Source organism: Apis mellifera, linkage group LG1, assembly GCF_003254395.2.
Source record: "Apis mellifera strain DH4 linkage group LG1, Amel_HAv3.1, whole genome shotgun sequence".
NCBI classification, from domain to species: Eukaryota; Metazoa; Arthropoda; class Insecta; order Hymenoptera; family Apidae; genus Apis; species Apis mellifera.
Genome location: NC_037638.1, coordinates 2690856 through 2707247, shown reverse-complemented (window position 1 = coordinate 2707247; position 16392 = coordinate 2690856). Strand labels below are relative to the sequence as shown.

Sequence of the window (16392 nt, the reverse complement as noted above, 5' to 3'; positions counted from 1 at the left end):
CGAAAGGCCTTCGGATGGAACAGGTGGAAGAGATACCAGAGGGAGCGGAGAGAGAGAGAGGGAGAGAGAAGAGCTCTTGATCTTTCGAGGCAATTAAATGAATTTCCACTTGGGTGGAATGGCAAACGTTTAGAGAAACGGCTCCCTCTACGTAAGATATTCCGACGAGCACTCCTAGATATCAGAGAGGTAATATCGGGAAGGAGAAGAGGCGCAGTTTGTGGGCTAGAAGTAATACACGAGAATACTCTGGATGTATTTCTCTCTCTCTCTTCGTCCGTCCATCCGTCTGCGCTCGTCTGTCGCCGACTCTCTTCCTCTCTCTCTCTCTCTCCTTCGAATCGATTCCCCCAAACTAACAATGCACCGGCTATAAACGGGCAAACGCACGCACACACGCACACGAGCCTAGCCCTCCTTAACATATATCACGTGGATTTTACGATTTTCCCCCCGCGTTGTAAAAACGCGTTAGCGCTACGACTAGGAGGAATTCTGAGCGTTGAGTCGGGTTGAAAAGAGGCGGGGGAGGGCGGGGGTACGGTATCGGATACCACCGCGATAAATATAAATCCTCGTCCCCCTCCTCGGCCAGCGTGTAACTATCGTTCACGGGAGGAGCGTCGGAGAAACGCGCAGCATCCACGGCCAGTGCCAACGGATGAATCGAATGAACTCGTGGAACGCCGGGGTTCGCGTGCCTTACGCGGAAAGAAGGTCAGACGCTTGCACGATGCCGGGGCCTTTGAACTCTGGGACGAAAGACAGCCGAGGGGAGGGGAGGGGCGCCGAGGAAGGCGCTCACGCCCTTTGCCCCGATACGCGCGCCAAGTGACAAGTGTCTGTTTCGACCAGTTGGCCGATCGCCGCTCGAGCAATTTTATCTCGCGCCTCCAACGTTAGCCTCTGTCTACGTTGGATCGTCGGGATTTTCGATACGATGATCTCGATATTTCGAGCGTTGATCAATTCGCGAAGGAGAGGATACTAAATTTCGATGAATTTTCGAAATATCGGTATTTAGCTTTTTAATTTTAGTTTTATCGTTTAAGAATAGAAAAGAAAAAAAGATGAAATTTATCGTAGGTTTTTATTCAAAGAGAGAATTGCGTGATCGATTTAAATAAAAATTATACTTTACGTGGCGTAAAATTCTTGAAATTGGAGGATACTAAATTTCGATGAATTTCTTTCGAAATATCGGTATTTAGCTTTTAGGATTTAATTTTAGTTTTATCTATTTTATCTATTTTTATATATTTTAGTTTATATATTTAAGAATAGAAAAAAAAAAAAAGATGAAATTTATCGTAGGTTTTTATTCAAAGAGAGAATTGCGATGATCGGTGCGATTTAAATAAAAATTACTTTACGTGGCGTAAAATTCTTGAAATTGTCAAGTAGTGGTTTACGAATGCAAATGTAAATCGTGATTCGCCGATTACAACGTTCAAAGAATCATAATCATCGACGGTTTAATTGCCTCGTATACGAGAGCAAGTACTCGAAACAACGCGAGTACACGGATAAATTCCACTTTTGAAAAACCGATCAATCGATGAAATCGTAAAACCAAATACCCGCGTACGCTTTGCCACTCGAGCATCGCTCGAGCATCGACAAATACATACTTCCGCGTGTGTCCACTACTTCAAAAGTTTCTGCTATCCCCGTTACAACTTAGCGTCATTCGATATCGCGTGGATATCGGAAACTTGGCTTTGACTCATTTTTCAGAAAATGTGATGTAACGTTCCGCCTTCCGTGGAATCAAAATCTCATCGTTTAAAAAATAACTTCTAAATCCGGTAACCGAGTTTTATTCCGTAGACGAAATTTCGTGTAATCCCGATCCAATTTTTTAAACTTTATTCCCCTTAATTTACGACTGTAAATTTCGCATGGAATAATTTAAATTCGCTTTACCAAAATTACCATACGTATAACGTAATATTTCTTTTTAAAGTAATTGCAGACTGCTGGAATTTATAGAAGAATCCAATATTTATACGCAATTTACTCAGCATCCATTCCGCGATTATTAGCATTAAAAATAAAAAAAAGTCCTTCCAACTTCCAATCTCGCGATTTTTCTCTCAAAAAGGTGAAAAAAAAAGAAATTTTCCGCCGTTCTAATTCAATAACCACGATACCCAGAGCCAGTCTTGCAACGCTCCAAAGATATCTTTCCATCGAAACGTTCATCCTTCTCCCAGAGTGCCTCGTACAACGATCGCCGTTCATCGTTACCACCGAAGCGATCAAAGCTCCATCTCGCGCTGAAAACTGGCAGGTGGCCAAAAATCGCGTTTCCGGATCGCCACGATCTGCGCACAACGATCTGCGCATCGGGCAGAGAGAATTTCCCCAACTCTGTGTCGAGGCGCGCGCAGTAACTTTAGATTCTTGCGGGATTCACTGGGCAACGACAGCGTCGTATTTCCGTGACGGGATCAGAAAATCGGATTGGTGGACTGGTGCGTGAGACAAAGTGAGAAAGGAAGAGAGAGGGAGAGAGGAGAACGTTTCACGGTAGTAGACACGAAAAACATAGTTAACAGCTGCTACCGTCGCCACACTACCGGCTACAGCTATCGGCGTCGTTGTGCTTCTCCCTCTCTCTCTCCCTCCTTTTATTCCGTCTTCGTCGCTCTTCAACTCCGGCACCTGTCGCGTCCGTTAACGCGAGACTAAAATACGAAACGACGTAACTCGTGAGCGGAATCGTCCCACGGAACAAAACCTTTCGTTTCGACGTGGATACGTCTCTCTCTCTCTCTCTCTCTCTTTACCTGGCAGCTTCTCGCCGCTTCCTTGATATTAGTTATTGGTTTTAACTCTTTCCAGAGACGGATTTTATCAATGAACGAATACGGCGTTGTAACAATGAATCGAGAAGGGAGAATAAATCTATGAAACGTAAGCGTAATCTCGTTTCCAATAAAATTGAATATCCGATAGATTCTGTTCTGTAAATCTTAATAAACCGATAAAATTGTAGAAACTTTCGTATCTATTATTTACGAGTTTTTTTTTCAAAAAATAAAAGAAATTACACCTAGTTGATCGCGAGTTGAAAAATAGGATTTACGAGCGAAGCGTGAAAGTTATAGTTGCTCGCGTAGTTTTCTAGCGATGCTTCGATAGTCACGTGGCACGAACGAAACAGAGGTTAGGAAATGAAGATGAATGGATGCGCGATTTATAACCGTGGCTTACGTTCGATTCTTCTTTTTTACGACGTTAAAAAGGAGATTGTTGTTAGGTAAGTTACATCGAGATGTTACATCGATTTTAAAAAAAATTGTAACGATAAGAGTTTATCTCCCGTTTCCATTTAGAAAAAGCCTTTTTTATCTCCGCGATATTGATTTTTTGTTTGAAAGAAACAATACAGAGAGAATTTATTATATTTGCAACGTATCTACGAATAATCTCTGAAATCGTTTAATTACGGATCCACTATTTCGCCACAATGTTATTCCTCTTGTCACGGGACCAATCTCGAAAGACTAATACCTACATAACCAAAGACATCGGGTATCCAAAAACAACGAAGATTTAACGAAGGAAAAATAGGTCATCGTAGAAACTATCAATCTTTCCCCTTCCCCGGACCGTAGCAGAAACAAGCTATAGCCTCGTGATCTTTCTGAAAACATGAGCTTACGTACATTCGAGTCTCTCGTATACCAGCCAGAGACAGAATTGTCTCCCAGGCGACGAATTACTCGCGTAGGTGGCAGTCACCAGAAATATTACGACCGAAGATAACAACTCCATCGATTAAAATGCTTCTCTCTCTTTCTCTCTCTCTCGTAATACGACTTTAATATTATTATTATTATTTCACCAGTCCAATAACAATGTCCCGATAATATAACTGATACACGTATTTTTACTTTAATCAAGTAAGAATGATTCGAAATTCGTTTTATTTTTCTATTTTTATTTCTGTAACATTTATCGCTTCTCATTCTAGCTTAAGCATCGAGCTTAAAAAAAGTCTTATTTATCACCATTGTTCCGGTTTGTAAAGAAGTTAATTCACGGGGATCATTCGATAAGCGATTCAAGTTTCGTTTCATATTTTCTCGAGTGGCGAGAGTTATCAGCGTGGGAACAACTAGAGGCTTTATCGTTTCTACAGGATACGCATGCGAATTGGAAAACGGTCGAACGGGGGAAAAAAGAATGCGTTGCGTATCTGTCGTTTCGCGGAATGGGTGTAAGTTTATATATGGTGTATGCTTTGGAAATGGGCGTGGGCGAATCATATCTTACTTCAAGCCTCGTGTATATATATATATTTCGAATCATCGAAAAGGAAAGAAAAAAAAACGCTCCCTACTTTTAAACCATCACGTAAAAATAAAAGAAAAATCTTAATAGAATCTTAATAAAATTAACAATTCTTTCGAAATCGAATATCATCGTCAGAATTAACAGAACTTGATGATGTGCCGAACGAATCATCAAAAAGGAAAGAAAAAATAAACACTCGCTACTTTTAGACCACCACGTAAAATTCAAAGGAAGAATCTTAATAAAATTAACAATTTCTTCGAAACCGAATATCATAGTCAGAATTAACAGAACTTGATGATGTGCCGAATGAATCATCAAAAGAAAAGAAAAAAAAAACTACTTTTAAACCACCACGTAAAATTCAAAAGAAGAATCTTAATAAAATTAACAATTTCTTCGAAATCGAATATCAGAATTAACAGAACAACTCGATGATGTGCCGAACAAATCATCGAAAAAGAAAGAAAAAAAAACGCTCACTACTTTTAAAGCACCACGTAAAATTCAAAGGAAGAATCTTAATAAAATTAACAATTCCTTCGAAATCGAATATCAGAATTAACAGAATAACTCGATGATGTGCCGAACGAGTCATCAAAAAGGAAAGAAAAAAAAAACATTCGCTACTTTTAAACCACCACGTAAAATCCAAAAGAAGAATCTTAATAGAATTAACAATCCCTTCAAAATCGAATATCAGAATTAACAGAACAACTCGATGATGTGCCGAACGAATCATCGAAAAGGAAAGAAAAAAAAAAAACACTCGCTACTTTTAAACCACCACGTAAAATTCAAAGGAAGAATCTTAATAAAATTTCTTCGAAATCGAATATCGGAATTAACAGAACAATCGATGATGTGCCGAATGGAATTGATACCCGAGGAATTGTTGAGAAGAGCTGGAGTTAGAAGAAAAGAAAGCGTGGGATCGGGGCGTGACGAGGCGATAAAGCGCAGTTTAACGGTAGCGGAGAATTTTCGAGACGAACCTTTCCCCTCCCCTCCCTTCCCGTGACATCTGCGACCAAGAAATGGCCGGCGCCCGATGTCGTTTTCCCCGCCGCGTAAAACGCTCGACAGTCAAATTAATTGAAAGTTTTAAGGTAATTGGAATCGATAACGGCGAGGTGAGTAAGAGAGCCACCTCTCCACCCGGGAAGGGATGGTCGGTCGAAGGGTTCACAAGGGAGGAAGTTCTTGTTTCCTCCTCCGAGGAAGTCGAAAAGAGCCTCGACAGAGGGAGAGAGAGAGAGAGAGGCGACCAAGGGGAACGAACGGCCCCTGTCATATTCCTCTCCTTAAATACGGATCCACCTCTCCCCTCCTCCACCACCTCCGATATTGTATATTCCGGGGGAAATGGGGAAGGGGGGGTCCACTTTAATATCCCGCCACCATCCAATCGGTCTAATTGGAGTCGAACCTACGAATTTCATTGGCGAGGAAGAGAGAGAGGGTGATGCGGATCGTAATGTTCTTAATACGCGTATGCGGCCCTCGAAGGGTCGAGAGTGAGATTTCGTGGGAAGGGAAAGAAAGGAAAGGAATTTCATTGGAGGAGGCGAGAGGGTTTTGAATTCCGAGAATTTGAAGAAGAATCTTGGAAGAATCCTATCGAAAAATATAAGTTCTTAATTTGGGATTAGAAATCCAAGATGTCCGTTCGTGGGATTAATTGATGAAGTGAATTCGTATTCTCGTGAAGGAAGAACGGAATGTTCGCACCTTTACGCACGGGGGAGGGGGAGAATAATCGAGGGGAGGGGATCGTTACTTACGCGTCATGAACCCTCTTAGCGATTCCTGCCCCCTTCTCCTCCGATAGCACGCGAAAGAATAGCCCCGATTTTCGGCCACAATTTTCTTCCTTCCAGCAAATTAATCTAGCTTTTACCGTAGCTGATACCGTCTCGAACATTAAACGCGGGACGGTAGACGTACGAAACGGGCAATAGCCCCTTGTTCCACCCCCTTTTATACCTCCGGCTCCTCGAAAAATGAGCCTTTATTTCATCGGTGGAGTGTAAGGAGAAAGAGAGAAGGAGAGACTCCTCTCTTATAGAAAGAAGACGGCACGGGTTCCCCACAGTAGGACCAAACTCCCGTCCACCTAATGCAATGGTTTATTGCTAATATTTCTTCACGAGTAATATCGGTTCGCGCCTCTTCGGCTACAAGTTTCTCTTATATTCCAGAGAACGAACGCCCGTCCTATTTACATTCTTCGCTTCTTTTTACACCCGGGTGATTTCCAAAAAAAGGAAAGAAACAAAAAAGGTGGAGCAAAGATCGAGATGAAAGTATTGAAACTCGTTTTGGGGGATCTCGTTTCGTATTCCTATTATTTTTTTTTATAAATATAGCAAAGTAGTTTGATTTTAGAAAAAAGGTAACTTTATGAAAACCTGAAAAAGTACACATCACGTATGTATATAGCGACAAATGTTGGAAAAAAATGAGGGATCTCGTTTATTCCAAATATTCCTATTATTTTTTTTTTATAAATATAGCAAAGTAGTTTTTAGAAGAAAGGTAACTTTATGAAAACCTGAAAAAGTACGTATGTATATAGCAAAAAATTGGAAAGAAATCTCGAAAAAAGGAAAGGAAAAAAAGTTTAACTTACGCGCGAAGAGAAAAATCGTGGAAGATGAACACAAAGATCGAGATGAAAGTATTGAAACTCGTTTCGTATTCCAAGTATTCCTATTATTTTTCTTTTTAAAAATATAGCAAAGTAGTTTTTAGAAAAAGGGTAACTTCATAAAAATCTGAAAAAATACCACGTATGTGTAGCGACAAATGGAAAGAAATCTCGAAAAAAGGAAAGGTTTAACTTAGGCGCGAAGAGAAAAATCGTGGAAGATGAACACCGAGAGAGAGAGAGAAAAAAAGAATGGAATAAGGGTAATCGAGGAGTGATCAGGTACAAACGAGTACACGTTGCAGAAGCGGAGAGGGAGATTAAACGTGGGCCGGCATGGTAGACGTGGTGTTCTATTCGGGCGAAACGATTAAACGTAACGAGTGCCACTATTGAGTAAGAACGTGCGAGCTGCAAACGAGGCAAAGAGATGGGCGAGGGATCGGCGGACAACGCGGCCTTTCAGCCGGGCCTCCACCGACATTAATAGCTTCCAGAATTAAACGACGACTCGGCCAACGTGGCCCGACGACTCACGTACCGGCGTATACATCATTGTCGACCGGTGACGCGCGCCATCGTCGTACGCGAGCACACGCCTCTCTCTATCGTCCGCCCGACCGACAGTAAGAATAATCTAACCGTTTAATCATCGAACTTCATTTCTGCAAACTGTGGAACAGAAAGAGAGAGAGAGTAGTAAGTAAGGGATAAATACACGAAGAAGAAACGATAATGAAACGAAGAGGAACAATTCGGATTATTTTAATGATGATTGGAAAAATCGTCTTTCGTTAGATTTTTTTTTCTTTCCGTGACTTTTGCGTGTGCGAAATAAATTTGAAGAAAAGAATAGTTAAAGAGGTAATGGGACGAGCTTGTGAAAGATGGTTTTGAACTTGCATAATTAAAAATAGTTGGGAAAAGTGGAAAGTTTGTAAAATTGCTTGTTCATTAATTAATGATAATATTATTTTCCTTATTCCATTTCAACTTTTTTACGCTTTACGAATATTATCTCTTTAATATTTCTAAATGCACTTTCAACCTATTGATGCGTTGTATTTCCAGTTGAGTAGAGAAATATTGAACTCTTAAATTTATTATCCACTTAAGAGATAATCATACGCACGAATATGAATTAAAGTTTCTCTTTTACTTATCCGTTCTATCTATAATACGAAAATTGATATGAAAATTTTGCCAAATTAAATCAAAAAATAATATTCACCGGCAATTTTATCTTCAAATTCAAAATCCATTCCATTATTTGCCATTCTTCGTGAAATAATTCCCTTCTTCTTGAAAACTCGACGTTAATTAACAAATTATCGAAACTCTGAAACGAAATAAATAGCAACTTCGATCGATCGCGCACCTGCTGTTTCATCTAATCGCCAAACGGCACCACGCGTGTCGTTTCACCTTCCCAAACTCCCCTTGCCCTCCCCCCTTAAACTCCGTCGCAACTATTAGCAGAAGAGGGAGGAAGAAAAAAGAAGTATTTCCAATTTTCGCGCGAAAATATCCTCCACCCTTCTTCGAGGAAATCGTTCCTGATTCATCAAACTCGTCCACCGTAAGTTTTTCATCCCGCTTCCTCCCCCGCCCCCTGTTGAGTAATTGTCGCTATTAATAACTGCAAATTCAATCCCCAACGGATCCAATATCCATCGCCGGATTGGCGAGAGGCCGCGCCCCGATCGTATCTCCTTCTCCTCCTGTGTATACCCCCCTCCCCCTCCTCCTCAACTAGTAGTTCCTGCTCCTCAGGAAGAAATTTATACGGCGACAGCTTTATTAGAAGTCGTCCCTGCGTCGTCGTTACGCGAAATTGAAAGTCAGGGAGAGGGGCGTACAAGGAGGAACAAATATTTAGAAATATGAAAAATCGTGGAATTCGAATTTCAAGATTCGAGAGTAACGAATTAGGAGAGGTTCGAGAATTTCATCGAAAAATACGATTGGATCGGACAGATGGTCAAATCGTGGCGCGTGCAAAGGATCCGCAGGTGTTGTCCAATGAATGAAGAGAAAAGGAACGATAGAACGGATACGATCTTCGAAACTTTGGAAGATGACGATCGATTATATCTTGCCGATAGGATGCAATTGAAAAGAGAATTTCTTTCGAGAAATCGACAATATCCGAGTTCGATCGAGTTTAATTACAACCTCGACTCGCCTTTGAATATCTGGACGATTTTATAAAAATAATATGCACGGATAGATATATATGTGTCGCAAGCTCGTATACGCTGGTTGATAGAGTAAGGACGACGCTTAGCAGCCACGTAGGGTAGCCAAAAAGCGGATAATATAACACGGGAAGGGGGGATGGGTGGGGGAGGGAGCGAACTGTGAACTCGATTATACAATGGTTAGTTACCTTGATACTGTCGTAGCAAGCGGTGACCCGTCCGTTCTGCACCTCGACGTTAGCCGGTGGATGGGCGAACTTGCACTCCGTGTCGGGCCTGGTGCACTTGTTGCGCTGGAACTCTCTGCAAACCTCTAGCTGCAGCCACCGGGAGTCCTTGCCGTTCAGCAGGTTATTCATGTTGACCATTGCCATAATTCCAATTCCTGGAAGACCGTGCGACTTATAACTTCCTCTTCGAGCGAAGGATAACACAAAAGTCCGGTGCGCTACTCGACCCGACTTTTCAACTTTATCTCTCCTCTTCCTCTCGATCCCCACGTAGCCTGTTCACGGTCGCGTTCACTCGCACCGTCTGATCGCAGCCAAGGATACAATTGTTTTTTTTTCTTTATTCAGAGACCGGCCCGCCAAACTCATTGGCACTTGGGGCAATCTCCCGTGGAAAACCGCGCGATCATCCGTCGTCTCACTCGCGCCTCTTTCCACCTGCTTCGATCAAACACCGCGCTTTCGGGCCCCCCCTCTTTCGTTTCTCGTTCACGCGTTCCGGCAAGCGTCCGCTCGACCGCTCCTTGTCCTTTGTCTTCGAGTCCGTCCGAATGGGCGGGCCGATCCGACAATTTCCTACTTTATCGATGGATCGATAGGAGAGAAGATACGAGGAGAGCCGCGGACGCTCGGCCGGGACAACAAGAGACACGCAACGTTCGCTCGACACGCATTCGTAACCCTCCCCGGGGTCCATTCACACCGGTCCGCACATCGAGATCCCCCCAAGTGCCTCGAGTATTTTCCGATACTATGATAAATATAGGTAGGTACCTTTTTCGAGCAAGAAGTGTTTCTTTGAGTAGGAGCGAGGAGTAACTTATTGTCCCATGAACGGGTCCCAAGTGGCGAGTCTGCGGATCTTCGATCTTTTTCTATCTTCCGTGTAGAGTTTCTCTATCTTCAGGCCTCCAGCTTTTCTATCTTCCGTGGTGGTGCGTACAATCACGTAGGTGTAAAAAAAAAAAAAAAAGAACACGCGGCAAAGAACCGTGCGAAGAACTTATCTTCTCTCCAACTCGCCCGAGTTTTCAGAACCCTCTCGAAAAATCCTCTCTCTTCCTCTTAATTTTCCTTCCTTCCTTCCTTCTTTTCGATTCGCCTCGCTACCTTCGTTGTCGCGTATTAATATTATTATTATTATTATTATTAATATTATTATTATCGAACACCCGTGTTCGTGTGTACGTGAAAGGCTTGCTACGATTGTCACCGGCAAATGTACGTACGGCCAATTCTCTATACTCTATTTTTAGACGATCATATACACATACACACACACCGTTATCGCCTCGGTTGCTCTTTATCAAACACCACTCGTTATCGATCGCAGCCGTTTAGTCGGGTGAGAGACCAGTGTGCGCGGCTCTTAGCGCTGTTTGCCGGTTAAGCTGTGTTAAGCGTGGTTAACGTGGAGAAAGAGAGCTAGCTTCCTTTTCTTTCCTTTCTTTTTTTTCTCTCCTTTTTCTCTCCTCCTTTCTATCCTCGCCACCGACTTTTTAAAGTCGTCTCCAGGTGGGGAAGGTGTTCGCGTCTCGACGCCTCGAGGTGCGAGGTTAGAGAGATCGGTGGGGCGACGGGGGTGGGGGGAAATTTGCGGTAGCGATTGGCGAAAGAAGAAGAAGAATTGTCACGTGAGGTTGGTGAGAAGAAAGTGAAACAGGAGTAGTATCAAAGGTTGGCAACAACCAAACAAACGTACGTTTTTTTTTCCTTCTCTTTTGTGTGTGTGTATATATATGTATATATATTTATGTATATATTGTCAGCGATATTAGGCTTCGTTTAGGCGATGCTGTTTGTTATTGTTGTTCTCTTTCTCTGCTTTTCTTTCTCTTTTGTCTCTACGAGACGAGGTATATATAATAATAGGCGTAGTGGTAAATCCTTCGATCCTTCCTTCGATATTCCTCCTTTTATCCTCGCGCGATGCACTCGGAACAGCTTTACAGAGGGAGCGCGCGCTTTAGCAACGCAGAGCGATGGTACAGTTGGGCGAAAAAAGCTTGAAAGCCTTCCGAGAGAGAAGCTGAACGTCGACCACGGAGGAGTAATGCGTGTGTTTATGTGTGTATACGTGTGTGTACAGTATGCTGTTCTCTTAGGCGCGTTTCGTTTATCGAATAATTACAGATGTACAATATATATATATATACATATATATATGTAGTAGGCTGACTGTCGCTGCTGTTGCTGCCGATGCTCGACTTTTCTATTGTTACATATACATACGCGTATATATATATATATATATATATGCGTCTCAAAAAGCCGGTCGTGGTGTCCTTCAAGCCGGTTCTCAAGCTAACGCGTGGTGTCTCGTGGCACTCTACTACGAGGACGAGGATGGACGACTCCGGGAAGAGGTAGTAGTAGTACTAATAGTAACAGTAGTAGTAGTAGTAGTAGTAGTAGTAACTAGTAGTAACTAGTAGTAGCGGTAGGCCGTAAGAGAAGAAGGTTGATTCTGGAGGCGAGGTAGCTCTCTCTCGAATTGGGAGGGAGGGGAAGAAGAAAGAGGGTTACCCGAACTGTACCTCTTCGAGGAATAAGAAGAAGAGGAATAAGAGGAAGAGAAAGGAGAAGCAGAAGGAGGGACGAGAGATGCGGCTTCACTGCTGAGGTGAAAGGGAGCGGTGGGGTCGTCTCTCCGGCGGACGAGAGAGACGGGGAGGGGGCAGAGGTTTTTCGAGAGTAAGCACGAGAGAAGGCGAGAGTGGGCGACGTGAGTAAGCGGGGCCTGGGAAGAGGCGGGGGGGCAGGCGGGGGTCCGGTTGCGTGGATCGTGGATCGTAAGTGGTTCCGGGGTCAGAGGCGGTGGTGTGCCGAAGGGGGAGGCGTGGGGGAGGTGCGAGAAGGGGCGGGCGGGGGAGGGCGGGGCAGGAGAGACGGTGGAAAAGCGAGGAGAGACAGGTAGAGAGAGAGAGAGAGAGAGAGGAGGGGGAGGAGAGAAAGAAAGAGAGAGAGAGAGAGAGAGAAGAGGGAGGGAGAGGAGGTTCGGAGGAGGGAGAGGGGGAATTGCGAGTTAGCGAGTGACGTTGCGTTTCCGTTCCTCGGATTTACGTCATTTATTCGGCGCACTCCTGGTTCCTCCCGCGGTCGAACTCCGGATTCTGCTGTTCTGGAAACATACCAAAAGCGAAAACTCGCGTTACTGCGGATGCAAAGGCTTAAAATGCTTGTTCTTGTTTTCACGGGGCGAAAGAGGGGGGGGGGGCGACTGGTTGGTACGTACGTTGGTGGTGGTGGTGGTAGTGGTGGTAGTAATGGTGGGACGAGACGATGATGAACCGGACTCGATGAAAGGTTCGAAAGAGAGAGAGAGAGAGAGAGAGATGGACGACAGATAAAGAGGGAAGAGACTGTATGTAAGTACGTGTACTGGTACAGTGACTCGTGAAAGTATATCGTGAATAATTATTTATTATGGAAAACTTTTCTTTTTTTTTATGTGATCAAAAATTAGAATCAAAAGTACATCCCTTCTGAGGATGTGACGTTTCATCTCGTTGAAATCTTTGCTTTCGTTCGAAATACTTTCACGGATCAGCTGTATATACTACCCTTCTCGATTAAAATATCTCATCCGGCATTTTATCATAGTATTTGAAGGACACGACGAAACAATGTACGGGAATCCATTGATTGATATATTCTTTTGCGAGTTGGAAGTGTCGAGAATCATTTTTCAATTAGAGTTAGAGTCAACTTGGACGATTAATTACTCTTTTAGTCACGGTCACTTGGAATGAAGACGCGTCCTTACTCGCAAAAGCGTATTCTCGACGATTATACCCGTGTACACTTTGAATATATTAGCATCCAAATTTATTCCCGTTGAAAGGAAAAAAGATTCGATTTTTCGAGGAACAGTTTCAAAATGCCGGATAAGAAATTTGAACCGAGGAGAGCAGTATGGGGGTAGAGGGTAGGGGGCGGGGGGGCGATGTGTAAATGAATGATGATAAAAGCAGAGGCCGCGAAAACGGGCAAAAGTAAAGTATAAGAAGCGCAGGACTACCAATGCAAGCACGCTTAATAATCGAGTATAAGTGAAGGCGTTTTTTTCTTTTTTTTTTTTTTTTTTTTTTCGTTGCTTCGATCGAGGACGCGTCGATCCTCCGTCGATCAGCTACACGCATTCGATATCGAGGTGAAAATTCTCTTCTTTTACCGTGAAGCGTGAAAAGGAGGGGAAAAAAAAAAAAATGAAAAAGAAACGTTGATTAGATTAGATAGCCGCGATATAAAAATCGTACGAGTTTCGAGTACGCTGCCTTCTCCCAACCCGCGTCTCGTCCGTAAAAAAACGATTTCGCGTGGTTTTTTTCCATCCCGCGAACGATTTTAAGATAATCCTTAAGATATCGGAATCAGAGGTATAGAAACGGTGATATATTCGCGTGACAAAACTAATCTCGAACTAATAAGGGAATCTTATCGCTTCGAACGCGTAATAATTCTTATCGCGATAACGTCGGGTGGACGAAGCGGATTTCACGGAATACTTGAATGAAAGACTGGCAATTGGAAAATATAGGATTGGAATCGAATACGTAATACGTAAGAAAGATATTTCGACGTTGTCGAAAATAAAAAAGGGAAATGAAATATAAAGATGTATAAATTTTTTTTTAAACTTAATTCGACAATTGGATAACTCTTGTTGCGAGCGATTAAAAAGTTGTTTGAAATTTATGGATGGATGGAAACTAAAATTCATAAAGTTTCTTGTCTAATCTAATTCGTGAATAATGAATATTGAATGCCATTAAACTTAACACTTTACTTATGGACTCCAGGAATAATCCATAATTTTAATCATCCTAGCACTCGTCCACAAATTAACGAATAATTACAGGTACTTATAGTATTCCGAGCCATCGTTCGGAAATATTCCTACAATTTGCTCAATATGGTTTCACGTTAATCGAGAATCCATACAATCGTTTATAATTGATTAATTGGATAGTAATAATTGGAAATGTTCGAACGAGTAAAATACTAGCAAAAATGTATAAGAAAATTTCAACGTTTTTTTCTCTTTTTTATGTTCTTTAAACATATGTTAAATGTTCGTGTTTCGAAATACGAGAAATTTTATTCCGCATAAGGAAAGAGATAACGGAATTATATTTGGAACGCGAACTCGATAACCTCGCATTCTATTAAAATAAAAACTTTCTATCTAGCGTTTAAACTGTTTATTTTTAAATCTATTGTCCAATATTCGATAAATTAGAAAACCGAACATCTTTCGATTATTATTTTCGGTTAACTTCGGTAAATTAAGGAATGTGAATCGACGAGTAAACTATCGGTAAATTAGAAAACCTCGATCGTAAAGGCCGATCATCTTTCGGTTATCTTCGATCGAACGGCCGAACTTAACCGAGGATGGCCGAAGCGCGATTCGGCCATCCTCGGTTATCTCGTCAGTTTTACAATTATCCCATGTATTCATGTAACTCGGACAATTTTTATCTAAATTACGAACATTCTTCCGCGATATTGCGCGAAATTATCGGAAAACAAACAAAAGGAACGTAACGTAACGTATTTATCCCAATGTGTACGAAATTCTACTCGAGAAATCGTTGGATTCTTACGTAGATATCTGGAGGAAATATTCGCGTGATCGTCGATGGAGAGAACGCTTGGCAAACGTGGCGAGCTCGAGCATCCGCTTTGCGCGTACGAGGCGGAGAGACAGTTAAGGTATAAAGAAAAAGAAAGAAGTTGAAGAGGGTCGGCGGGGAGGGGAGGGGAGGGTAAGAGTAGCGCGGAACAATTTTCCGTCGCGCAAGTAAGCCGCTTACGAAAAGCGGGCCCGAGGCGTTCCACTCGTTTCTCATGTTACTCGGGAAGAGTTATGGGGACGTATGCGCCCGTTCAACGGCCGGTGGAAAATGCCGGGAAGAAAAACGTTTTTCGTTCGAACCGTTTGTTTTCACGGGGATTTCCACGGCCGCGGCCAAGAATCGTCCGAAATAACGCTCGAAATTCGATTCGAGCCGCCAATCAAACTCGAATTTTTCTCATCTCCCGATCGATAAGATTTTTTTCCACCGATTTTATCGTCGCTCCTCGTATTTTCTAATCAGTTGAAAGATACCGTCTCTTTTTTAACCCGTGAATTACAGTTACTCGAGAATTTTTGTACATACGTGTGTATAAAAAAAAGGGGAGGAAGAATAAATAATCGTAAGTTGAATTTAATTGAAATAAAGAATATTTGTTACGAATTTGATTTCCAATTTAAAAAAAATATTCTCGTTCAGGCGAGAATCTATTGATCTAATTAAAAAGTTTTTCAATGATCGTTTCTTTTCTCCTACCGTCCACTTTTCCTGTTTTACTTATCAAAGGAGGAAGAATTCGATTAATTCTCGTAACACAACGGGATATCAAGCAAACGATATTAATAAACAGGCACTACTGCACGAGTAGTAGCTACTCACAAACGTATACTGGGCGGTAATTTTAAACGAGGATTCGAATTACGAAATAATTATTATTTTTCGCGGTAATTTTAGACAGAAAGCAAAAAGGCTCGTGTAAAAATTACCTCGCGTAAGCGTGGTGTGATTCAACCTACTGCAAATATAAACTCTTCTCGTTCGATTCTTTTTTTTTTTAAATTTTATTTTTATTTTTAACCTCTTTGATAATAATTGTTCGCTTTTTACTTTCGAAAACTAATGAAGGGATTTTTAACGAGTGAATCAAACCGATGGAAATTGCCGGCAAATAAACAGGGATATTTTATTAAAAATAACGAGACCAGTGTAACAACAAAGGTAACAATGGCAACCGGCCCGACCCCTTTTCCCATCGAGACCGCTGCAATCGTCCGATAATTAAACAATAACTTTATCGTTTCGAAAGATACGCAATAACGGAAAAAAGGAAGCCGTGTACATAACGCAAATTTAATACTCGATGCAAATATCGATACAATATGACGAGCCGCGATCCTTTCTCGGTATCCTTCGATTTAAAAAAA

The 16392-nt window shown here is 42.1% G+C and overlaps 1 protein-coding gene across 13 annotated transcripts in view; it reads right to left on the bottom strand.

Annotated features, from left to right (window-relative positions):
* Nucleotides 1-16392, bottom strand: part of LOC410758 (mRNA decay activator protein ZFP36L3) — a 445131-nt gene that overhangs the window by 412219 nt on the left and 16520 nt on the right. For 11 of the 13 annotated variants that reach the window (XM_026439028.1, XM_026438982.1, XM_026439001.1 and 8 more), the window contains exons 2-3: nucleotides 10161-12507; nucleotides 9345-9690 (exon numbers count right to left, since the gene is read on the bottom strand). The exons of 1 other annotated variant lie outside the window; for it this stretch is intronic. In XM_026439028.1, the coding sequence (XP_026294813.1) occupies nucleotides 9345-9530 (186 nt within the window). In that variant the 5' untranslated portion in view covers nucleotides 9531-9690; nucleotides 10161-12507. The remainder of the gene's footprint in view (nucleotides 1-9344; nucleotides 9691-10160; nucleotides 12508-16392) is intronic. One more of the 13 variants, XM_026439000.1, reaches the window with a different exon arrangement.